The following is a 25,191-nucleotide window of genomic DNA, read 5'->3' on the forward strand; positions in this document are numbered from 1 at the left end:
TATGTTTTATTTGAAGGCTAGAAGCCACCGCCGTTCCATTTTTAAACAAAACTGTCGTTTCAAACAAAAAAATAACTGAATGTTCTATTCTTTCCACTTTCTTTTCCCCTGAGGAGATTACCTGTGGGGAAGACAAGGCCTAAGTGGTATCACAATGGAAATTAAGTCAGAATCTTGTAATTATTATTTTAGGGCTCCAAATCATTAATTTGAGAAAACCTCAAAAGTAATTCTGCTGTGAATATCTCATCCCATCCAAAGTTGAGTATTTCTGCAGATATACACAATATAAGTATCAAAAAGGTAACAGGCCAGGTGCGGTGGCTTATGCCTGTAATCCCAGCACTTTGGGAGGCCGAGGTAGGTGGATCACAAGGTCAAGAGATGGAGACCATCCTGGCCAACATGGTGAAACCTCATCTCTACTAAAAATACGAAAAAAATTAGCTGGGCGTGGTGGTGGGAGCCTGTAGTCCCAGCTATTCCGGAGCCTGAGGAGGGAGAATCACTTGAACCTGGGAGGCGGAGCTTGCGGTGAGCTGAGATTGCGCCACTGCACTCCAGCCTGGCGACAGAGCAAGACTCCATCTCAAAAAAAAAAAAAAGTCATTGGCATTTCTCAGTATGTCTTACAACTCAATGAATGTTGGGGCACTATTTTTTTAAAAACATTCTGTTTTTACCCTAGATGCTTTTTAAATGAATGTTTGCCAAATAATTATGTTCTCTTCAGTGTTTTACAATGAATATGCAGATCTTTTGTACATGTGTTAACATTTTAGTTCACTTTCCAGTTGGTTTATTTAATTGGTGGATACTAGCTCTATTTGGTGTTGTGAGTAGGTTGCAAAAGTTTATAAGACTGTTGAATGTGTAAGATTGTGATAGTCAGCAGGGTCCATCTTCGTGGTTTTTAAGTCTTTTCTGAGTGCTAAGAGAGCTTCTCTAGTTAAATAAACAGCAAGACTTGTTTAACTTAGAGCTGAAGTGGTAACACTGGTACAATCTACTCATACACTGATGATTGGACCTTAGTCAAGAAATTGCCCTACTACAGACAAAAATCACTGTGTCCTTTGTGTATCTATAGTAGTTCGAATTTCCAGATACAGTGCATAGAGGCATGATACTTTGGTCTTCTGGGGCATTTGACTTTAATATTTAAAAGTCAAAATGCCATATTTCCCTAGCAATCTATTTGGAGCTTTGCTGGTAAGAAGTGCTTGATCTCAGGTAAGATTTAGTGATTAAGTAATTTTTTTTTTTGTGGTAATCTTAATACAGTGTTCCTCTTTTATCTTGGGAGAATTTGTTCCAAGACTCCCAGTGGATGCCTGAAACTGGGGATAGTACTGAACCCTGAATATACTATACTTAGGGTTTTTTCCTATATAAACATACCTGTGATAAAATTTAATTTATAAATTAGGCACAGTAAGAGATTAACAACAATAACTAAGAATAAAATAGAATAATTATAACAGTATACCGTAATAAAAGTTATATGTACGTGGTTTCTTTCTCTCTGAAAATATCTTACTCTACCATTCATATGTTCTGACTCAGGTTGGCTGTGGGTAACTGAAATCACAGAAAGCGAAATCATGGATAAGGGGGACTACTGTACTCTCACTGCATTATATTGAAAATACATGAAAGCAATACTGAACAAAGGTAGTACCATAAATAGTTATTTAATTAAAAATAAAAACGTTGTAAAACCAAAGAAAATTAGACTTATTTAGATCGGAGGTCAGTAGTGTAGGAGTTTATTGTCCCCCAGTTCTGTCCAGCTAAAACCTCAGAATGTGACCTTAGGGTCTTTACAGACATAATTAGTTAAGATGAGATCATACTGGATTATAATGGACCCTAAATCTAATTACTGGTCCTTATAAGAAACAAAGAGGACACATGGAGATATAGAGAAAAAGGTGATGTGAAGACAGAGGCAAGGATTGGAAAAACCTATTGGTGTTTTGCTGGGTTTGAGAATGTCCGGAAAAGTTGCTCATTCCTGTGGGAAAAATAATTCAGTAGTAGAAACATGCTTATTTTTGCTCATTTTGATTGATAGCTGGTTTAGAGCTGCTGGCTAGAAAGAAATGGTAACATTAAATAGGGATCTGGAGTCAGAAAATTCATGCTATTTGACCTAGCAGTTTATAGAATAAAAGATCAGAAACAATCTTGAACAATAAAGAAACTGGTAAACAAATGATAACTTACGGAATATTTTGCAGTCTTTTAGATATAAAATGACAACTTAGAAAGGTGTGTATGATACAAAGGTGTGTGAAGGGGTTAAAGCAGGATGTAAAGTTGTGTATATGTAATGATTACAACTATGTAAAAAGGTATGCAAATTTTTAAAATGGACGAAAATTCACCAAACCGTTTACTATGAAGATAGTAGGATTATGGTTATGTTGTTGTGTCTTTTTTTTTTTTAACTTCCTTTTCTTTTAAACTTTTGTTAATGGGGCTGTATTTATAGTAATTAGAAAACATTTAAGTGAGAACTCTATGGATTTTGTGTGTGGTTCTAAGAAGTTTTAAAACAAAGCTTCTAAAATTTCCAAAAGGTAAATCTTAGTAATAGGCTAATTATAGGAGGTTTTATAATTTTTTAAAGAGATTCCTAATAAATTGAGAGAAGCCATCTATTTGGAATGGGTTTAAGGTATTTTTCTGATGTCATGTCTATACAAGATAGCTTCTTAAGGTCATTTTTTGAACTTTTGAATCCAGACTCAACATATTTAATGTGATCAGCTTTGTAGGGAAAAGGGCAGTGAGTTGATTATTATCTAATGCAGTAGAGAGGAGTGGAACATAAAGTTTTTAGGAAATTGTTTTGCTCTTGGAATTTTTGTTTATAAAAGACTAATTTAAACAATAGCTGTGTGTTACACAGTAGAAAGTAAACTCTATAACCCAACCTCCTAGTTAGAACCACTGGAAAAGAATTTTTAATTATATTGGGACTTATATGATTGTAGGGACGTGGCTCTTAATCATTGTCTGAAGTCATCTTGGCCGAAGTCTGTTTGCAGCAAAGAAAATGGAAATATAGTTCGCTTTTTCACCGTTTGAAGAGAGAGAAACAGTGGTATAGATTATCCCAAAATCATTCATGCTTGGCTTTCGAATTTTTATTTTATTATATACTTAGGAGTGTGTGTATGCTCAGAAGAAACACCACAGCACTCCTGATAAAAGCATGTCACAGTGAAAACTTGACTCAGTTGGAGCTGTGGAGCTGTCTAGCATCATCATCCTGATTTCCACACCCACAGCAGTGTGCATCACCTCTGACACAGTCATAGTTCTTATCTAAAGGAGGTAGCTACGTATGTTTGTTCCTTTAGAGGAGTTAAGAGTAAATAGGGGTATACTGGACCTTAAACATTCCAAGAGTTAACATTGAGTCATTCCTAAGGCCTCTAAATCCTCATGACAGAGTGTAACTGGTAATTTTTCTGAGGCTGAAATTTGAGTTAAGCCCACCCTGAGTGAGGCCTGCTGCCCAGCTTCATAGTTTCAGCGAAGTTCAGTTGTGTCTCCTTGCTCATGACATTGCACACTTTAACTTTTGTGCCTGTGACCTTTTTTTTTTTTTCTATGGAAAAGTACCACAAAAATAAATTCAGCTGGGAAGGCGGTGATTAAAATCCTGAAGTCTACAAAAGTGATGGTTTCTAGGTGGAATATAGAAGTTGTAGGTAACTTCAGAATGTTGAATGTGGTGGAAGCTAAACCTACGGAACTGAACAGGTCTACCATCTGTTACAATGGAAGTGACAGCAACAAGAAGTTAGTGAAAGTGTTTCAGTGATTATTCCAACCAATGAAAATATTGCTCATCAAATAAGAAAGAAAACTTGAAAATGCTGAAAGGACTCTTAAGGTATTGTGTGAAGTTATGCACAGGAAATGTGAGAAGTAACAGATGGTGAAGACATTGAACTGACAAGTGAAGGTTGATTTTGCAAATTTCAAATATGTTTTGCCAGATATGAAGTTAATAGTGGGAGGCTGCCCCAACTCACTATATATTGCTCCTGGAACTGAGCTGAAGAAGCTCATAAAAGGGAGGAAGGGCTATGGTCTGTATGAATTCAAAATTGTAATGAAACCCACATTTGAAGAAGATACCTTCTCATACATCCCAAACATACACATCCCAAAAAGAGATGTGAGCATCAGGCATTCGGGACTACTGAAGAATAATTGTGATCTGTCCATGGAATCGTGTAATGGAGGGAACTTTAAAGATGCCTGAGAACTGAATCTAGTTCCTTTTGAGGAAGAGAGATGGAGGAAGGAAGGAAGAAAGAGGGGAGTGGAAAGTTTGGGCAGCACCTGATCTCTCATCCATTATGCCCCACGTTTGCCTCACTCTTCTCTCTGACCTGATTTGCTTGCTTCTTTGGTCTAGGTATAATCAACCAAATCCTGATGATCCACCAGGTCAAGTTGGTTAGTTATGTTAGTAACATAATACTGTGACTTGGTGGGTCTCAAGTTGTGGTCCCCACACCTGCAACATCTGCAAAATCTCAGGCTCCTGCCCAGAACTATTGAATGAGAAACTCTTGAGTGGCAGAGCCCCTCAATCTCTGTTTTAGCAAGACTTCTAGGTGGTTTTGGCACATGCTCAGGTTTGAAGCCTTTCGTTCTAACTTGTCTTCATTCAGCCTTTCCCTTTCAGCATTTTAATTTATTATTTCCTGCACCACTACACAAACATACAATCAGTGATCATGTTTATGATTTTGATTTTGTATTATTTTAAAAGTTCATGGCTCATTTTACTATAGTTTATGTGAGAATTTTCTTTGGTGGATTTTTTTTTCCTTTTTAATTACTTTAGCCCTATGTTTGCAGAATCTTTAGAGATATAAAGGGGTACTATTTTTCAGGTACCAGTTAATCAATATTATAAAGAAAACTGTAATCTGTAGGCATATTCAGGAATTTAGAGATTATCAACGGTTCAGGGCATGACATTTGTCCAGGATAAGTGTCTATGGTAATTTGGGAGATATAAATAAACCTAATCAAATTGAATAGCTGTCAGTAAGAAGCAAGATTTACTGGGCAGTTGACTTCATATATTTTGATCTGATGCATAAATTAACCCTTCCAAATCTATTTAGCAGCTGGTTGTCATTTCCATTAGCTAAAAAGCAGCTAGTCTTAAATCTGTTTCAAAGCTCCTGCCAGCACTCCTTGCTGAGCTTCTTTTAGCTTCTTAGCTCTGAGACAGAATTCCCAGATACAGTTTAGTGCTCCCCTAGACCTCTTACGGAGTCATTTCAATCCTTCTCCTAGCTCTTGAAATGACCCTAGGCAAGTAATTTAATTCATTCTTTCTGTCACTGGTCATAGTGAAGAAGGATTTAAGGATTTATATGCAATAAGAAACATGCTTTAGAGTTTTATCAGTCTAAGCTCTGAAGATAAAGAGGGTGAGGTGAGAGTTGAGTGTTTTCACTCATTCGACCATTTTCAGCTCCAGGGACATGGTAAATTCTTCCAGTAGCTTTATATAGTGATCATACTTTTCTTAGATTTTGTTGCATTATTTATCATGAGTACTTTCACTCTCTTACATTTTGGAAATTCTTGTGATTGCTTAATGTGTTGTTCTTATTCTTGTTTTTGACCATTTCTAGTTATAGTAGATTTATACAAAGTCCTATAAATTTTGTAGGCTCTTTTAGGGAAGTGTAGGTTATTAAAGTTTTACTGTGTTCAGTAAATGGAATTATGTGAAACCAACACAGTAAAGTTGTGAGGTTTTGCCCCAAAACTTAGTAGTTTAAAACACCAAACATTTATTTCTGAGTTAGGAATTCAGGAATGGCTTAGCTTAGTGGTTTAAACACCAGACATTTATCTCTGAGTCAGGAATGCAGGAGTTTCAGGAGTGGCTTAGCTGTGTAGTTCTGGATCAGGGTCCATCTTGAAGTTTGCGGTCTGGCCCTAGGGGCTGGAGTTCTCTGGATTTGACCGTGGCTGGAGGATGTTTCTTTTTTTTTTTTTTTTTTTTTTGACAGAGTCTTGCTCTGTTGCCCAGGCTGGAGTGCAGTGGCGCGATCTCGGCTCACTGCAAGCTCTGCCTCCCAGGTTCACGCCATTCTCCTGCCTCAGCCTCCGGAGTAGCTGGGACTACAGGCGCCCGCCACCACGCCCGGCTAATTTTTTGTATTTTTAGTAGAGCCGGGGTTTCACTGTGTTAGCCAGGATGGTCTCAATCTCCTGACCTAGTGATCGCCTGCCTCAGCCTCCCAAAAGTGCTGCGATTACAGGCGTGAGCCACCGCGCCCGGCCTTGAGGATGTTTCTAATATGGCCTGCTCACATGGCTGTTGTTAAGAGGCCTTAGTTCCTTGCTGGCTGTTGGCAGGAAGTTTCAGTTCCTCACCTTGCTGGCCTTTTCAAAGGATTGTATGAGTATCCTCACTACAGGGCAGCTGGCTTCCCCAGAGGGAGTGATCCTAGAGAGAGAGGAAGGAGGAAGCTATATGCTTTTATGACCTAGTTTCAGAATTCACAAGCTGCTGCTGTCACTTCTTCTACATTTTGTTTGTTAGAAGCCAGTCACTAAGTGCAGTACAGACACAAAGAAAGTGGAATTAGGTGCTCTCTTGAAGGAAAGAATTTAAAATAATTTGTGGGCATATATTTAAACTTGTTCTGTTCTTAAACTTTAAATTTGTGCTACCCTTTTCCTGATATTTGAATGAATACATATTGTATTTATTTACAGTGTCAGAATTATGACATACCTGTAGTCTAAAACAGACATTTTTCTGTTAATACTCTATGGTAACCATCTTTTCAGGTTGGCAGTTACATATCAATAGTATTGTTTCAAGTGATTTCTTATAATTGCATTATAGATGCATTCTACTTTAACCAGTTTCCTTTTGTTGAATGTTGAGGAGGGTTTTTAATGTTTCTTCACTATAAATAATATTACATTGGGTATTCTTTACATACATTTTTGTGAATTTAAGTTTTTTTCTTAGATTAAATGTCTGGAAGTTGAAAAGAGTACAAAAATTAAGGCTCTTGAAACCTATTTTCAAATTGCCCCTCAGAAAGGTTGTATTAATGTACACTCATATCAGCAATGTATAACAAGTTTGTTTCTGGCCGGGTGCAGTGGCTCACGCCTGTAATCCTAGCACTTTGGGAGGCCGAGGTGGGCGGATCATGAGGTCAGGAGTTCAAGACCAGCCCAAGTAACACTGTGAAACCCTGTCTCTACTAAAAATACAAAAAAATTTAGCTGGGCATGGTGGCACGTGCCTGTAATCCCAGCTACTCAGGAGGCTGAGGCAGGAGAATCACTTGAACCTGGGAGGCAGAGGTTGCAGTGAGCTGAGATCGTGCCATTGCACTCCAGCCTGGGTGATAGAACAATGCTCCGTCTCAAAAAAATAAAAATAAATAATAATAAAAAAAAGAAGTTTGTTTATTTTTCTAAAACTTTATGCAGTGGTGGGTATTATTAGTCTTTTGAAATCTTTGCCAATTAGAGAAGTGGTAAATGGTTGTAGTTTGTTTTAGTTTTTACTATTATCAGTGGCAGTTTGGGGGATATATTTTTTGTCTACTTGTACTTATTATATGAACTTGCCTGTTTATATATCTTTATTTTTTTCCATTAGGTTACTGTTTTGTAAAATTATTATATTAAATAAGACATCATTTCTGCCATATTTTGCGAAAGTATTTTCCAGGCCTCTTTGAAAATTTATCATTTTTATTTAGCCAAATCTATGAGGTTGTCTTGGGAACTTTTAACTATTTAAGTATTTTAATAGTAGAGACAGGGTCTTGCTCTGTTGCCCAGGCTAGAGTGCAGTGGTGTGACTTTGACTCACTTCAGCCTCACCTTCCTGGGCTCAGATGATCCTGCGACCTCAGCCTCCAGAGTAGCTGGGACTACAGGTGCACGCCACCACACCCAGCTAATTTTTGTACTTTTTTGTAGAGATGGACGTCTCACTGTGTTTCCCAGGCTGGTCTGAAATTCCTGGATGCAAGCAATCCTCCTGCCTTGGCCTCCCAAAGTGCTGGAATTGTAGGTGTGAGCCACCATGCCTGGCTCTGTGGAACTCAACTAACACAGAAATGATACAAATGATAGACTTAGTTGCCAAGGACATTTAAGCAGCTATTTTAGTTATGTTCCATATATTCATGAAAATAAAAGAAAGCATTTGCATATTAAGGAGAGACATGGAAGATAAATACATACGTATGTGAATGCATATGTGTATATGTAGGTAAATACACACACATACATACACAAATTGAATTTATAGAGATGAAAAATACACTGGATGGGATTAACAATAGCTCAAACACTACAGAAGAAAGGATTAGTGAACTTGAAGATACAGTAATTGATTACCAACGATGAAACATACAGAATTAAAAAAAAAAACCCATAATGAACTGTGGGATAACTTCAAGTGTTTGTAATTGGAGTCCCTGGAGAGGCCTTATGAGGTCAGAAAAAAAATTTAAAATAATGGCTGAAAAAATATCAAATTTGACCATAAATCTAAGTTCCACAAACCTTGAGCACATGAAACATGAAGTATGCTAAGAAGCATAATTAAATTGCTTAAAACCAGTGATAAAAAGAAAAAAATCTTTAAAAAAGCACTGACAGAATGCAGAACATGCTAGGACTTAAGAATGGCAACAGACTTTTTTTTTTTTTTTTTTTTGAGACGGAATCTTATTGTGTCACCAGGCTGGAGTGTAGTGGCGAGATCTCGGCTCACTGCAACCTCCGCCTCCCAGGTTCAAGCGATTCTCCTGCCTCAGCCTCCCGAGTAGCTGGGACTACAGGTGTGCACCACCACGCCCAGCTAATTTTTGTATGTTTAGCCGAGACAGGGTTTCACCATATTGGCTAGGATGGTCTTGATCTCTTGACCTCGTCATCCTCCTGCCTTGGCCTTCCAAAGTGCTGGGATTACAGGTGTGAGCCACCATGCCCGGGCCAAACTTCTTGACAGAAAGATTGAACACTAGAAGTCAGTGGAAGAGATCATTCTGAAAGAAAAAAGCTTTGACCCAGAATTCTGTACACAGTGAAAATATTTTTGGGCCAGCCGCAGTGGCTCACGCCTGTAATCTCAGCACTTTGGGAAGCCAAGGCAGGTGGATCACCTGAAGTCAGGAGATCAAGACCAACCTGGTCAACATGGCGAAACCCCGTCTCTACTAAAAAATATAAAAATTACTCTGGTGGTGGATGCCTGTAGTCCCAGCTACTTGGGAGGCTGAGGCAGGGAGAATTGCTTGAACCAGGGAGGCAGAGGTTGCAGTGAGCCAAGATTGCGCCACTGCACTCCAGCCTGGGTGACACAGCAAGACTCCATCTCAAAAAGAAAATATTTTTGAAAAAACAAAGGAAAAGGAAGACTTTCTCAAATTTACAAAAGCTGAAAGACTATCAACAGCAGACCTGTGTCGTAAGAAATGTCAAGCCATTGAGGTCAAAGGAAAAAGATAACAGGTGGAAATCTGGATCTACATAAAGGAATGAAGAACACTGGAAATAATAAATATAAAAGACTTATTTTAAAAATTCTCTTCCAAGGTAATGTGCTATTTTAGTAAAGATAACAATAGTATATTGTGGGTGGGCAAGGGGGAGGTTATAACCACTGGACTGCCAGAAAATGGTTAACAACCTCCTCTTTGCCGTGATGGTACCGTTTGCCAATTTCCATGCTGTAAATACAGCCACAGTGGTGGTTTTCAAGCTACCAACATGATGTCACTAAATGCAGAGCTGGGAATAGATACACAGTAATATACCATTATATAGTATTTCCAACATTAATGTACAATAGATGTATGTGTTAGACAAAGTAAAATGTAGTAAAATAATTAGGATGTAATGAGTTTTGAGTATTTATTACTGAAAGTTCAACAACCAACTTGTGAACGAGTATAAACCAACTCATGCATACCACTGTCAGTAACATGTAAGGAAACAAACAAATGGCAACAGTAGCACAAAGACTGGGAGAAGGGAAATGGCAGTGTATTATTCTAAGGTTCTTAAATTGTACATGAAGTGATACAATATTATATTGGTAATGGAAATGGAAGTATATTGTTGTAGTGTACTACTTATGGTGTTCATGAAGTGGTATAATATTACTTGAAGGTAGATTGTGTGTTCAAAATGTATATAATGAACCATAATGCAACCATTAAGAAGAGAGCAGGAGGGAATGAATTGTTAATATGCCAACCAAGGGGATAAAATGGAATCAGTTAATACAAAACAAGGCATAAAATAAGTAAAAACAAAGAACAGATGGGATAAGTAGGAAACAAAGAATAATATGGTCAATTTCAATTCAAACACATCTATATTTACATTATCAGCAGTCACATTAATGTAAAAGGAGTAAATGTTTCAGTTAAAAGACAGATTATCAGATTAAAAAAAAGAGGTAACTGCTGCCTACAAGAAACCTATTTTATTTTATTATTATTTATTTAGAGACAGAATTTTACTCTTGTTGCACAGGCTGGAGTGCAATGGTGCAATCTGGGCTCACTGCAACCTCTGCCTCCTGGGTTCAAGCGATTCTCCTGCCTCAGCCTCCCGAGTAGCTGGGATTACAGGTGCCTGCCACCACACCCAGCAAATTTCTGTATTTTTAGTAGAGAAGGGGTTTCACCATGTTGGCCGCCAGGCTTTTTTCGAACTCCTGACCTCAGGTGATCCACCCACCTTGGCCTCCCAAGTGCTGGGATTACAGGTGTGAACCTCTGTGCCTGGCCAAGAAACCCATTTTAAATATAAAGACCATATAGGTTCAAAGTAAAAAGATGAAAAAATATAAATGTTGGTAACACTGATTGTAAGAAAAATAGAGTGGCTATATTTGTATTGAGAAAGTAGATTTTAGAGAAAACAGTATAATCAGTGATAAAGAAGGTCATTTTATAATGATAAAGCAATCCATACATCAAGAAGATATAACAATCCTAAATGTTTATGCACCTAAATAGAACTTCAGTATAAATAAATCAAAAGCTGGTAGAACTGCAAGCAGAAATAGACAGATCCACAATTATAGCAAAACATTTCAATGTCTTTCTCTCAATCTTTGAAAAAATGTGTAGACAAAATTATTAAAAATATAGAAGACTTGACTAGCACTCTTAGCCAACTGGACCTCAGTTTATAGAATAATGCACTCTGCAATAGCAAAATACACATTCTTTTCAAGTACATATGGAACATTGCTATGGTTAGGCTTTGTGTCCCCACCCAAATTTCATCTTGAATTGTAATCCCCATAATACCCACATGTCAAAGGAGAGACCAGATGGAGGTAATTGAATCATGGGGGCAGTTTCCCCGATGCCATTCTCATGATGGTGAGTGAGTTCTCATGAGACCTGATGGTTTTATAAGGGGCTCATCCCCCTTCGCTCAGCACTTCTCCTTCCTGCCACCTTGTGAAGAAGGTGCTTTGCTTCCCCTTCTACCATGATTGTGAGTTTCCTTAGTCCTCCCCTGCCATGCTGAACTGTTAGTCAATTAAAGCCCTTTCCTTAATAAATTACCCAGTCTCAGGCAGTTTTTTATAGCAGTATGAAAACTAATACAAACATTAACCAAGATAGACTGTATTTTACACTATAAAACAAGTATAATAAGTTTATTTTGTTTTTAATTCAGCACTGTAAGACAAGGCGAGGACAAAATATTTTAAAAATTAATTCCTACAAAGAACATTCTCTGACCACAATGGGATTAAACCAGAGACCAATAAAAGAAAGATAGCTGGAAAATCTTCAAATACGTTTCAATTAAATTACATACTTCCAAAATAGCTATGTGTGATAGAAGAAATAAAAAGGAAATTAGAAAGTACTATGAACGGATGAAAAGTTAAAACACAATATACCAGAATTTATGGGATGCAGTTAAGCAGTGTTTAGAAAGAAGAGAATCTCAAAATTAGTAAAAGATGGACCCAGTGCATTGGCTCACGCCTGTAATCCCAACACTGGGAGGCTGAGGTGGGCAGATCACTTGAGTGCAAGAGTTTGAGACCAGCCTGGGCAACATGGTGAAACTCTGTCTTTAAAAAAGAAAAAATATATGTTAGTAAAAGAAGCAATAAGCAATAACAATGAAAAAAATAAATGAAACAAAAATAACAGAAAGTCAGTGAGCCTGAGGAACATGGCGAAACCCTGTCTCTACAAAAAGTACAAAAGTCAGCTGGGCATAATGGCATATGCCTGTAGTCCCAGCTACTTGGGAGGCTGGGCTGGGAGAATCACTTCAGCCTGGGAGGCAGAGGTTGCAGTGAGCCGAGATCGCATCAGTATACTGCAGCCTGGGTGACAGAGTGAGACCCTTTATCAAAAAAAAAAAAAAAAAAAGAAAAAGAAAAAAGAAAAAGAAGATCAGTGAATATAAAACCTTTAAGAAGCTTAATAAAACTGGTAGTTCTCTAACCAAACTGATCAAGAAAAGATAGAAGACTCAAGTTACCAATATCAGGAATGAAAGAGGTGACATCATTACAGATTCTATAGATATTAAAAGGATAATAAGAATGTATGTTCTTTTTTTTTTTTGAGACAGAGTCTTGCTCTGTCTCCTGGGCTGGAGTGCAGTGGCGCTGTTTCGGCTCACTGCAACTTCTGCCTCCCATGTTCAAGCAATTCTCCCACCTCCTACTCAAGCCTCTTGAGTAGCTGGGATTACAGGCGCGTGCCACTATGCCCATCTCTACAAAAAAAAATTTTTTTAAATTAGCCGAGCATGCTGGTATGTAGCTGTAGTCCTAGCCACTCAGGAGGCTGAGGCAGAAAGATCACCTGAGCCCAGGAGTTTGATGTTACACAGAGCGATGATTGTGGTACTGCACAGTGTGGGCTACGGACCAGGACCCTGTTTCTTAAAGCAAAATATTATCAATTAAATTCATCATAATCATCTTGGTGGCAGAAACAGCATTTGAGGAGCTCCAATATCCCTTTCTGATTTAGAAAAAAAAGATAACTTGGCAAGTTAGGAATAAAAGGAAACTTCCTCAGTTCAATATAGAGGATCTGTAGAAAATAGTGTTTTTTTTTTTTTGAGACAGAGTCTCGCTCTGTGGTCCAGGCTGGAGTGCAGTGGCATGATCTTGGCTCACTGCAAGCTCTGCCTCCTGGGTTCATGCCATTCTCCTGCCTCAGCATCCTGAGTAGCTGGGACTGCAGACACCCGCCACCACGCCCAGCTATTTTTTTGTAGTTTTAGTAGAGACGGGGTTTCACCGTGTTAGCCAGGATGGTCTCGATCTCCTAACCTCGTGATCCGCCCGCCTCGGCCTCCCAAAGTGCTAGGATTACAGGCGTGAGCCACTGCGCCTGGCCGCCAATAGTGTTTTAAGTGGCACAAATTTGAATGCCTCCCCCTTAAGATCAGGAAAAAGGAAAGGATGTCTGCTTTCACCACTTCTGTTCAAGGTTGTAGCAATGAGATAAGCAAAATAAATAAAAGGCATCCAGATTGTAACTGTGCTTTTTTACAGAGCAGGATTTATACCAACTGGTTTCACAAATAATATTAAAGATTCACTACTCAAGATAGTATGAAGGTAGACAAATAGAGTAATGGAAGGACTAATCAATAAATTGACCTATATAACTATTGGCAACTCAGTTTTATTGCAGGTACCAAGGCAATTCAGTAGGAATTTCACCAGTGGTCTTAGAACAATTGATGTAGCCTTTTGCCAAAAATAAAAACAAACATAAAAGAAGACCCAGACCAAATCTCAGCCTTATTTCTTGATTTTGTTAATAGAAATTTTTGCTTGAAATTGATCATAGACTTAAATGTAAGAATTAGAACTATAAAATTTCTAGAAGAAAACATGGGAGAAAATTTTACTGGCCTTTGGTTTGTCGAAGATTTTTTAAGTACAACACAAAAACCACTAACTATAAAAGACTAATCAAATAATTAGGCTTTATTAAAATGGAAACTTTTGCTTTCTGAAAATACTCTCAAGAAAATAAAAAAGTAAGCCAGACTGGGAGAAAATATTTGCAAGTCATATATTTGACAGAAGTCTGGGCACAGCGACTCAGGCTTATAATCCCAACACGTGGGGGCCGAGGTGGAAGCATTGTTTGAGTGCAGGAATTCGAGACCAGCTTGGGCAACATAGCGACCCTGTCTCTACAAAAAATAGAAAAAAACTAGCCAGGCATGGTGGCGGGCACCTGTAGTCCCAGCTATTCAGGAGGCTTGAGGAGGGAGGATCATTTGACCCCAGAAGGTTGAGACTGTAGCAAGCTGTGATGGTGCCACTGCACTCCAGCCTGGGCAACAGCAAGACTGTCTCAAATATATATATCTATATATATCTACATGTATATATATATCTACATAAATATATATATCTACATAAATATATATATCTACATGTATATGTAGATATATATAGATATCTGACAGAGGATTTATGTTAAGAATATGTAAAGGACTCAACCCAATTAAAATTGAACACAGGATTTGAATAGTTACTTTGGCAAAGAAGATAAGCGGATCACAAACTTGCAAGAAGATGATTAGTCATTAGGGGAATGCAACTTAAAACCATAGGGAGATACCACTACATATGCACTAGAATGGCTAAAAGTGTTGACTGGGGGCCAGGCGCGGTGGCTTATGCCTGTAATTCCAGCACTTCGGGAGGCCGAGGTGGGTGGACCATCTGAGGTGGGCAGTTAGAGACCAGCCTGGCCAACATGGTGAAACCCCATCTCTACTAAAAATACAAAAATTAGCCAGGCGTGGTGGCGGTTGCCTGTAATCCCAACTACTTGGGAGGCTGAGGCAGGAGAATTGCTTGAACCTGGGAGGTGGAGGTTGCAGTGAGCTGAGATCATGGCATTGCACTCCAGCTGGGCAACAAGAGCGAAACTCCGTCTCAAAAAAAAAAAAAAAAACGTTGACAGGGATGTGGAGCATCGGGAACTCTCTGCACTGGTGCTGGGGATGTAAAATGGTACAAAGCAGCCATTCCAATCCTAGGTATTTACCCGAGAGGAATCAAAACATTTGTCTATACCAAGACTTGTACACCAGTGTTCTCCATCAAAATAGAAAAAAAAAAAGACTGTAAACAATTCAAATGTCCATTAGCAGATCAATGGTTAAACTGTGGTATATTCATACAATGTAATACTACTCAGCAACAAAAAATAATGAACTCTTGCAACAACATGGATGAAAGTGACAGAAACCAGATCAGCAGTTGCCTGAGCGCGGGAGGAACTCTGGAGGGATATAGGGGGAGGGAGAAATCACAATGGGACATGAGGAAACGGCAGTGATCAATATACTTATTTTCTGGTGATGGTTTCATGTGTGTAGATACATCATATCTTATTTTATACTTTATGTAGTTTACTGTATGTCTTTTATACATTAATAAATCTGTAAAAAAAAGTGGAAGATTTTTAAAAGGTGGACGTTTCTATCATAGAAAGCATTTTGCAAAAACAATTCATGGCACTAGAAAAATACTTCACAAAACAATGACTTTTTGGCTCTGAAAAAAACGACAAGGTCTTACTGTGAAAATAAATGTTTAAACCATTCAGGATGTAAAACAACCCCAGCAAAGGCACACAAAGTATGTTGCTTCAGTTTTCTTAAAGTTTTACTTATAATGGACCACCCCCACCCCCCATTTTTTTAAACAGTGGTCAAATGAGCCAATATATATACTTTCTTTTTTTTTTGAGACAGACTCTTGCTCTGTCACCTAGGCTGGAGTGCAGTGGCACAATCTCAGCTCAGTGCAACCTCTGCCTCCCGGGTTCAAGTGATTGTCCTCCCTCAGCCTCCCGGGTTCAAGTGATTGTCCTCCCTCAGTCTCCCAAGTAGCTAGGACTATGGGCACCTGCCACCACGCCTGAATAATTTTTTGTATTTTTAGTAGAGACGGGGTTTTGCCATCTTGGCCAGGCTGGTCTCGAGCTCCTGACCTCAAGTAATCCACCCACTTCAGCCTCCCAGAGTGCTAGGATTACAGGCATGAGCCACTGTGTCCAGCCCAATATGTACTTTCTCAAATAATGTTTTACTTTTTGGTTAAGATGTTAGTTTTGGCTTTCTGATGTAAAATTGTAAATACTTTAAAAACCAATGTATGTATATATATAAATATATCAACCAAATTATATATTATATAAATATATATTATATTTATTTTATATTTTATTATATATTATATTTATTATATATATTTATATAATATATATATTTTAAAGACAAGGTCTTATTCCATCTCCCAGGCTCTGGAGTGCAGTGGCACAATCATAGTGCACTGCAGCCTTGACTTCCTGGGCTCAAGCAGACTTCTCACCTCAACTTCCTGATTAGCTGGGACTACAGGTGCCTGCCACCAATCCCAGCTAATTTTTTTATGGAGACGGGGTTTCACTATGTTGCTCAGGCTGGTCTTGAACTCCTGAGCTCAAGCAGTCTTCCCACCTTGGCCTTTTAAAGTGCTGAGATTACAGGCATAAGCCACTGCACCTGGCCCAGATACATTTTTAATTATAGCAATTACAGTAGACCTATCACTATAATACTCAGCTTTTTTTATTGGAAAAAATGTCTATCAAGATAAATATTATCTGTCTAAATAGTTTGCTAGGTAGGCTAGGCCTCCTGAGATAGGTAAACTATGTGAAAGAAGAGATAAAAAAGATAAAAGGCAAAGTGACAAGCCAATTAAAGTAGAAATAATTTTGTAAGAGTAAATTCGGTTATAGGAGAAATTAATTTTAAACCACCACTTCTTCATGTTTGGAATGTGATTTAAAGAAATGGGAATAGGCTCTTTTTATTGAGTGATTTCACCATCCTTTATTCTCATGGGTATGGTCAAATAAATCTACTACAGTTATCTGCCAAATCTGATGTCTGTGCATATTTATTTATTTGTTTTTTTTTTCTGGAGGTCCATTGCTTTCATCATATTTTTAAGGTAGCTTTATATGACATGAAAAGATTGAACTAGCTTACTTACGGAGATGACAATTAAAATCCTGAATTCATGAATGTGAAGAATACATTTGTTAGAAAATAAGCTGACCTTGGGGAATGACTTATTTTATTATTTTAGATTTATGGTCACAAAATATAAGCATCTATTTGTGGTTGCGGAAGTGCAGGTCTCAGGCCTTGGCTACCAATGTTTCAAATCTAGGGCTGCGGTAGTAGACAGAAATCTAAGTGATACTAATATACGTGGTCCTTGGACTACATTTTTAGAGGTTTTGCTTTATATGGTTTTTGGACTACATTTTTATAGATTTTGCTTTAAGCAATTTGGCGCAGAGAACATTTTCTTGATACCTCTAGCATCTAGCATAGTGGCTTATAACAGACATTAGATGCTCTTTTTTGCCCCCTCTTTAAAAAAACAATTTTACTATGTGAAATAAGAACTGTCATTTTGGTGTGGGAGAGGAGCCTTGAGTATGTAATCAAGATCCAGAGGCCATCCGGGCGCGGTGGTTCATGCCTGTAATCCCAGCACTTTGGGAGGCCGAGGTGGGTGGATCACGAGGTCAGGAGTTTGAGACCAGCCCGGCCAATATGGGGAAACCTGTCTCTATTAAAAATACAAAAATTAGCTGGGCATGGTGGCACACGTCTGTAGTCCGAGGTACTTGGGAGGCTGAGGCAGAAGAATCAATTGAACCTGGGAGGCGGAGGTATCAGTGAGCCGAGATCATGCCACTGCACTCCAGCCTGGGTGACAGAGTGACACCCTGTCTCAAAAAATAAATAAATAAAATAAAATAATCCAGAGGCTCTAGTTTGATTCTTTAGCATTGTGCTGTAATTTTATACAAGTGGGCCCATGCCTGGTTTTTAAATAGACTAGTATAGATCACCTTACCTACTATGTGCCAAGTGCATAAGTAAAAGAGAAAGTATATGAATATGTTTTCAAATCACTCTCTGTTGTTATGTTTCTGTCTCAGCTTGAAATGTTTGCTTTTACGTCTATTTTTCCTCCTGGATCATGTAAAAATGCCTTAAGCCTGTAGGGAATTAGAGTAACATTTCTAAAGTAAAAGTTACAACTGACCCAGCTTTAAACTGGCAGACATGAGTTACTTTGGTATTGTCAGTGTTTATTAGAGAATAGGGCAACTGGAATTCCTCTGAGTTGAGAATTTTGAGAATTGGCAGGAAGAGCAAAAATATTCCTTATGTCGTAGAACAAGAAGTCTGATAAAAAGGAGGGTGCACCTGGGTGATTGTCTAGGTATATATTACCTCATTCATCTCCATATTCCCCAGGGCCCACTTAGTACACAGCCATGTCCTAAGGATGTGTCTGATCTGGTACACCCAGGGAGAGGACAGACAATAGGGACATTGAAATTCATTCAGAGCAAGACCAGAGGGATTTAATTCATATTGGGTTCTTTAGGGTTTTCCAAGGACAGGCTGATCTGACTGTTGGGCTCCAGGACAATTCAGAACTCTTGGGAATTTTTCTGACTAGGGAATAAAGAGCCAGTATCTACTGATATATCCATACTCTTCTGTTAAAGATCCCTTCTGGCGTTTGTCCAGTCTGTCTGGTGATTTGCTCTGGGGCTTTCTGTAGGATGTATATGGAGTTGGAGAATTGAAGGGCCAGCCCTTATGTACCCCTGTTCCCTTTTCTTCCAGTCTCTGGTTCTTCATAGAACTGCATAAATGTGACAGGCTAACAAGTATTCTTGAAGCCACTCTCTGATGGACTGAATAAAATGCCTACTTCTTTGCATTTGTGTGTGTGTGTGTGTGTGTGTGTGTGTGTGTGTGTGTGTGTGTAGATCAGATCCCTTTTTAGCATTAGTTTATTATGTCAAGGAAATTGGAGTTTGGAAACCCAGTTGCCTATTGTCCATTGTTTTTAGTCCTTCACTTGCTTTTCATTTTTATTATTCTTTGTCTTTTCTTCTCTCTTACTTCTTCCCCACAGGAAGAGAGTCTGTCATATAGTAAGGAGCTCTTAGACTGGAAACCCCGGCATCTTCCTCTCTAGATATAAATGAACTTGTGCAGAATGGGACATGTGAATCACTGTATCTGATCCATCATTGGCAGCCCTTGGCCTGTCACATCTCACATGTTTTAAATAATCTTCTGGGCTTCCTACTCATTTGTGGGAAAACTAACATGTGGTAGACAAACAATATGGTACCTTTCCAGTGAGAGCTCTAACAGTGTAGCTGTTTGCTGGGCACCTGGTTCAAGTAGCTGAATCACTGTTATACTTCATCCTGGCCCAGCCTCAGCAAAATTTTGTAGTGTGAAGTATTTATTTTATAAAACATTTTGATATGGGAGAAAGAAGAAGTGAAATTCGAACCTGTGGCTTATTTCCTAACATCTGTGCCCAAAGTATGTATTGGGAATGTTCAGATACTCTTTGGAGTTTCTTGTTATTTATTTTTAGAGCTGTTGTTCTTCCTGTTCCCTAATAGGTGTTAGACATGTATCAAAACCACTTGGTATTTATGTTGATTTTTAATATTAATAAGAATATAATTTATCTTGAACCTATTTCTTTTGCTAGCCCTTGGCAACTAGTCCAACTTCTAAATAAATATGTTATTCCTGACTGGGGTCCTACTATAGTACATATATCTCTTATTAACTTATCTCTGGGCAGAGGCTTTGGTACTCTGAAATTATCTGTTCAGTATCTAGAAATGGGGAAATACTTTTCTGGTTGCTTATATGACTGTCACTATGTTCATGTCAATCACAGTAGTTCTCCCATTAAGTTGATAAGACTTGCCTAACTAATTCTGCCAAATTCGTTTCCATTTGGGAAGTAAAGACTCTTCAGACCTTTCTCAGATCTCTTTCTGCCTTTCAGCCTCATTGCTTATTTCTCTGTCTCTGTGCTCCTTACCATGAGTCATAAGCATTGTAGGACCCATTCTTCATGGATTGCTGGGATAGTATTTCTAATAGGAAATAATAGTGTTTTTTTAAGAAAAATATTTCTTTTCTAATGTTTCCTTTACAGTAAATATACATTGAATATCTGTAGGAGGAAAAAATCTGCAGTTAATTTTATTAAACTGATTAGTTTTATTAAATGTAAGATGTTGGATGTTATTTTCCTATCTCAGGCTATAATACTTTCTTCTTAGTGTGTTTAAATCTAACCATTCATAAACATCATGAAGTCGTTTCAAATGTAAAATTAACTTGTGAAAGATAGGCAAGAAAATAAAACTCCAACCCTGGCGTGGTGGCTCACGCCTGTAATCCCAGCACTTTGGGAGGCTGAGGCGGGCGGATCACCTGAGGTCGGGAGTTTGAGACCAGCCTGACCAACATGGTGAAACCCCGTCTCTACTAAAAATACAAAAAATTTAGTCGTGTGGCGGCCGGCACCTGTAGTCCCAGCTACATGGGAGGCTGAGGCAGGAGAATTGCTTGAACCTGGGAGGCGGAGATTGCAATTAGTCGAGATGGCGCCACTGCACTCCAGCCTGGGTGACAGAGCGAAACTCCATCTCAAAAAAAAAGAAAAGAAACCTCCAGTTAAAACAAAGACTTAAAATGGTGTTTTCCTATGATTTTATGGAAAAGGCTCTTCACTTATTGTTACGTGTACATGTGGAGATGTAGTTCTTACCATAATTCCATTATGACAGTTGTCATCTCAATTATAAATTAGATTGAATTTATAATTTTCCCTTGAATTATTCCCTTGTTGTCCAATTCATATATCTGCTATGTAGATGAGTAGGAAAAGGGTCCATTTTAAAAGAATAACATGTTTGCTTCTGTTTATTTCAGGAAAACCTCACAGCACGGGTAGCTCTGAACGGATTCAGCTCTCAGGAATGTATAATGTCCGTAAAGGCAAGATGCAGTTGCCAGTGAACCGATGGACAAGACGCCAAGTCATCCTATGTGGGACCTGCCTGATAGTATCATCTGTGAAAGACAGCTTGACCGGAAAGATGCATGTTCTGCCACTAATTGGTGGAAAAGTAAGTTTGTTTGTTTGTTTGTTTATTGAGTCAGAGTCTCACTCTGTCACCCAGGCTCAAGTGTAGTGGCGTGGTCTCAACTCACTGCAACCTCTGCCTCCTGAGTTCAAGCGATTCTCCTGCCTCAGCCAGGATTACAGGCGTGCACCACCACACCTGGCTAATTTTTGTATTTTTAGTAGAGATGGGGTTTCACCATGTTGGCCAGGCTGGTCTTGAACTCCTGACCTCAAGTGATCTGCCCACCTCGGCCTCCCAAAGTGCTGGGATTACAGGTGTGAGCCACCATGCCAGGTCGAAAAGTAAGTTTAAAACAAGCAAAATACTAACAGGTTTCCCACCATCAGTAAGGACCTTACTTTGAGCCATTTCTGTGATATGGGGTAGATGATTTTTTACTCATCTGAGGTCTTATTCAGTTCCTGTTGTGGGTGTTGTCGGTTGGTGGAGCTGTGGGGAAAAAACAGTGCCATTGGCTCATGTGAGGCCTTGATGATTATTGTTTCATTAGTTATGTGCATTTTACCTACTGGACAGAAAATAGGTAGAATTTTATTGTCATATGTCAGAGTTTAGATGATAAATTCGTTACTTATGAGTTGATATCTTAAGCATACATTTTCTAGTAGAGTATACTCATCCTTAATTTCGTGAATTTAGAAACATTGACACATGCGGAGGGTTTGAGTCTATAGTGCTTAAGTCTTTGACCACATTTTCCCCTATCTATGTTTAGTGATCAGTGGGGTTAGCATTTTTAGTTTATTAAGTGCCTAGTTATAAATTTTGAATCTTAAATGTTTCTCATTTCGGAGAAAATGTGATGCAACGGATATATTTTTGACATTACTGATTTCTTTGCTTTGGGTATGTTAACTATTTTATTGCTATTATTTATAAAATAGAACCAGATTACTTGGGGAAATGTTACATTATTTTCTTTGTCAGAGTTATTTATAAAGTCCCAAGCATTGGTAAGGGTAGCATCACCATACTTATAGGTCAGTATTTCTTGATTTTTAAGTGATATGTTAATAAATGGAAATTAGGATTTGGATGAGAAAATGGGTCTTTGGGGGCACATTAAGCAAATATTTTCTTTTTCTTTTTCTTTTTTTTTTTGAGATGGAGTCTTGCTCTGTTTCCCAGGCTGGAGTGTGGTGGCGCAATCCCAGCTCACTGCAACCTCTGCCTCCCGGGTTCAAGTGATTCTCCTGCCTCAGCCTCCCAAGTAGCTGGGACTACAGGCGCATGACACCATATCCAGCTAATTTTTTGTATTTTTAGTAGAGACAGGGTTTCACCATGTTAGCCAGGATGGTCTTGATCTCCTGACCTCGTGATTCACCCACTTTGGCCTCCCAGAGTGCTGAGATTACAGGCGTGAGCCACTGTGCCTGGCCTAAGTAAACCATTTGTTAATTGGTTGTCTAAATGTCTGATCTGTTTCAAGGGTTGTAAGTGAAGGAAGTAAGACCACATGTGTATGGTAATAAATGGTTTTGTTGTTCACTGCTGTGTAGCAAGCACATTCTTGTAGTCTTTCCTTATGAATAAATAGCCTATGTTAGTTTTTTCCTCTCTATTCTAGTTTCAAGAAGGCTAATACTTGATCATTTTCAAAAATAGGTTTTGGTCAGGCTGTGCAAGATGCATTTAGATCGATTTTAGTCGTTCATTTTGAAACCAATGCTGCTTAACTTTTTTCGGAGCATTGAAGAGTTAGTGACTGATATACTAAGATTTTGCCCTGTGGATGGATGGATTACTGAAAAAATACTCATCTGTATTACCACTATAGGTTATTAAAAATGGATATTTAATGTTTGATGCTTTGTTAGGTCAACAGTCTCTCTCTTTGTGATGCTGGGTGTTTGCATAGGCAAATCTAATATAACTATTTATTCAGTATCCTCTTTGGGGAAGGCACTGTGCTTGGCACCCCAGAAATACCAACATAGCTAAATAACCCTGCCTGCCTTTGAAGAGCTTATAATTTCGTATCAGAAGATGAAGTAGGCACAATGATATCTGTTGTAAGAAAGATGCAGGAAGGTACTGTGGGGGATTAATGGAAGGAGAGATTACATTTTGTCGGGTAAGAGGGAATTTTGTAATGAAAGAGGTAGCAATTATGATGGAATTTGAAGGATGAAAAGTCTTTTGACATGTGAAGGAGATGGTCAGAAAGATTATTATGCTCATAGAGGCAGAGGCAGGAAAGCACATGGAATGTTCAGATAAGGTCAGCAGATCCGGTTATAATTAGCATTTTCATTCAGTACTAGAGTCTTGTCCTGTTTCCCAGGTCTGTTACTGGATGGTCTTCTACCACTGAGTGAATTGAAAGTTAATAGCTTCCTCTTTTCACAAGCAAAACTTGTAAAACCTGTTTTATACTATGCCTTTAAAAAATAATTGACTACATTGAAAAATTGAGTCTTTAATATCCATTGACTGAGTTAGGGGAAAATAATTGATTTCTTGCAATTTGAGCTTTCATTAATTTTTGTCTGTTGTTGTTGTTTTTTTATCCTGTTCTATTGTTAAAGAAAAAACTGAGAGTATGAATGAAAGGAGTTTTATTTTTTCTTTTTAATTTAGATATAGAAGAGCTATAGATTTAGAAATAAGGTGTGAGATAGATTGGTCATAACCTAGTTAGAATTGCTGTGGTTTCATAGCACGTGAGCATGGTCATTACTTTACATATATGGCTTTGCTGTTAAATAAAACTCTCAAAATTTAGTTATTGAAAGAGTATTTAATAGATACATTTATATTATGCAGTTTTAATGTTGTATTTAACTTGTCCTATAGATTTTAACATAGATTTTTAAATAATGTATTATTTTTTTTTTTTTTAAAAGACAGTCTTGCTTTGTCATCCAGGCTGGAGTGCAGTGGTGCGATCTTGGATCACTGCACTCTCTGCCTCCCGGGTTCAAGCGATTCTCCTGCCTCAGCCTCCTGAGTAGCTGGGACTGCAGGTGCACACCACCATGCCCGGCCAATTTTTGTACTTTTAGTAGAGACAGGGTTTCACCGTGTTGGCCAGGCTGGTCTCAAACTCCTGGCCTCAAGTAATCCGCTTGCCTTGGCCTCCCAAAGTGCTGGGATTACAGATGTGAGCCACCACGACTGGCCAGATAATACTGTATTTTAATTAATATTTGTTAAATTATGAAGTATAATAAATTGAAGAATTGTCAGCCACTACTGAATTTAGGAACTGTGGGGATATCAATACCAGTGTTTCTTCTACCTGTGTTCTCTTTACATATATCTCATTGCCTCCCCTAGCCCTAGAAGGATTCACTGTCCTAGAATGTATATTCCTCATTTTTTCCTTTTTTGAAATAAGTTTTACCGTGTATCTATATTTTGCTTGTTTTTGATGTGTATAAAAGTGATAAATTGCTGTGGTCTTCTGTAATTGAATTTATTCACCTAATACAATGTTTCATAATAAGATTACATGTTACTTATGTGGTTTTCATTTCTCTATAATGTCTACTGTAAACATTCCACAATTTTCATAATTCCTTAAGTAATTTTCCTGCTGATGGACATTTGGGTTGCTTTCAGTTTGTTGTTGTTATAAACAGTGCTGCTGCTATAGTCTCATGTTGATATGCCTCCTGGTATGCAAGTACCTTTTCTAAGACAGTAGTTTGCGAGTGGAGTTACTATGCTGGAGGGACATTTGGTTATATGTAGGAATGTTTTGATGGTCAGATGATTGAACAGTGAACATTATCAGTTAATATAAGCATAAGTAATGCCATGGTAACACCCCTCTTTTCCCCCCAATCTTAGTGACTTGTCATAACAGTTATTTCTCGCATTGTCTGTTGTGGGTCAGTGGGGTTGGGGGGTGGGCGTTTCTTTTGTCACACAGTTGTTCAGGGACCCAGCCTGATGAAGTCTTGGCTCTTTTATACTTCCCTTTGTTGTTTTGGCAAGGGAAGAGGTAATTGGAGCATCATTCATGGGCCTTGTATGTTTGGATGCAGAAGTGACACATGCCACTTCTCTCTGTGGCTCATTGGCCAGAACTAGTCACATCACTCCACCT

At 38.4% G+C, this 25,191-nt stretch overlaps 1 protein-coding gene across 1 annotated transcript in view; it reads left to right on the forward strand.

Moving 5' to 3' along the window:
• The window catches only part of PHLPP1 (PH domain and leucine rich repeat protein phosphatase 1), a 253,641-nt gene that overhangs the window by 93,579 nt on the left and 134,871 nt on the right, over positions 1 to 25,191 (forward strand). Inside the window, exon 2 of the mRNA XM_003827268.4 lies at positions 20,917 to 21,113. Coding sequence (XP_003827316.2) covers positions 20,917 to 21,113 — 197 coding nt within the window. The remainder of the gene's footprint in view (positions 1 to 20,916; positions 21,114 to 25,191) is intronic.

The sequence above is a fragment of the Pan paniscus genome, chromosome 17 (assembly GCF_029289425.2).
Source record: "Pan paniscus chromosome 17, NHGRI_mPanPan1-v2.0_pri, whole genome shotgun sequence".
NCBI classification, from domain to species: Eukaryota; Metazoa; Chordata; class Mammalia; order Primates; family Hominidae; genus Pan; species Pan paniscus.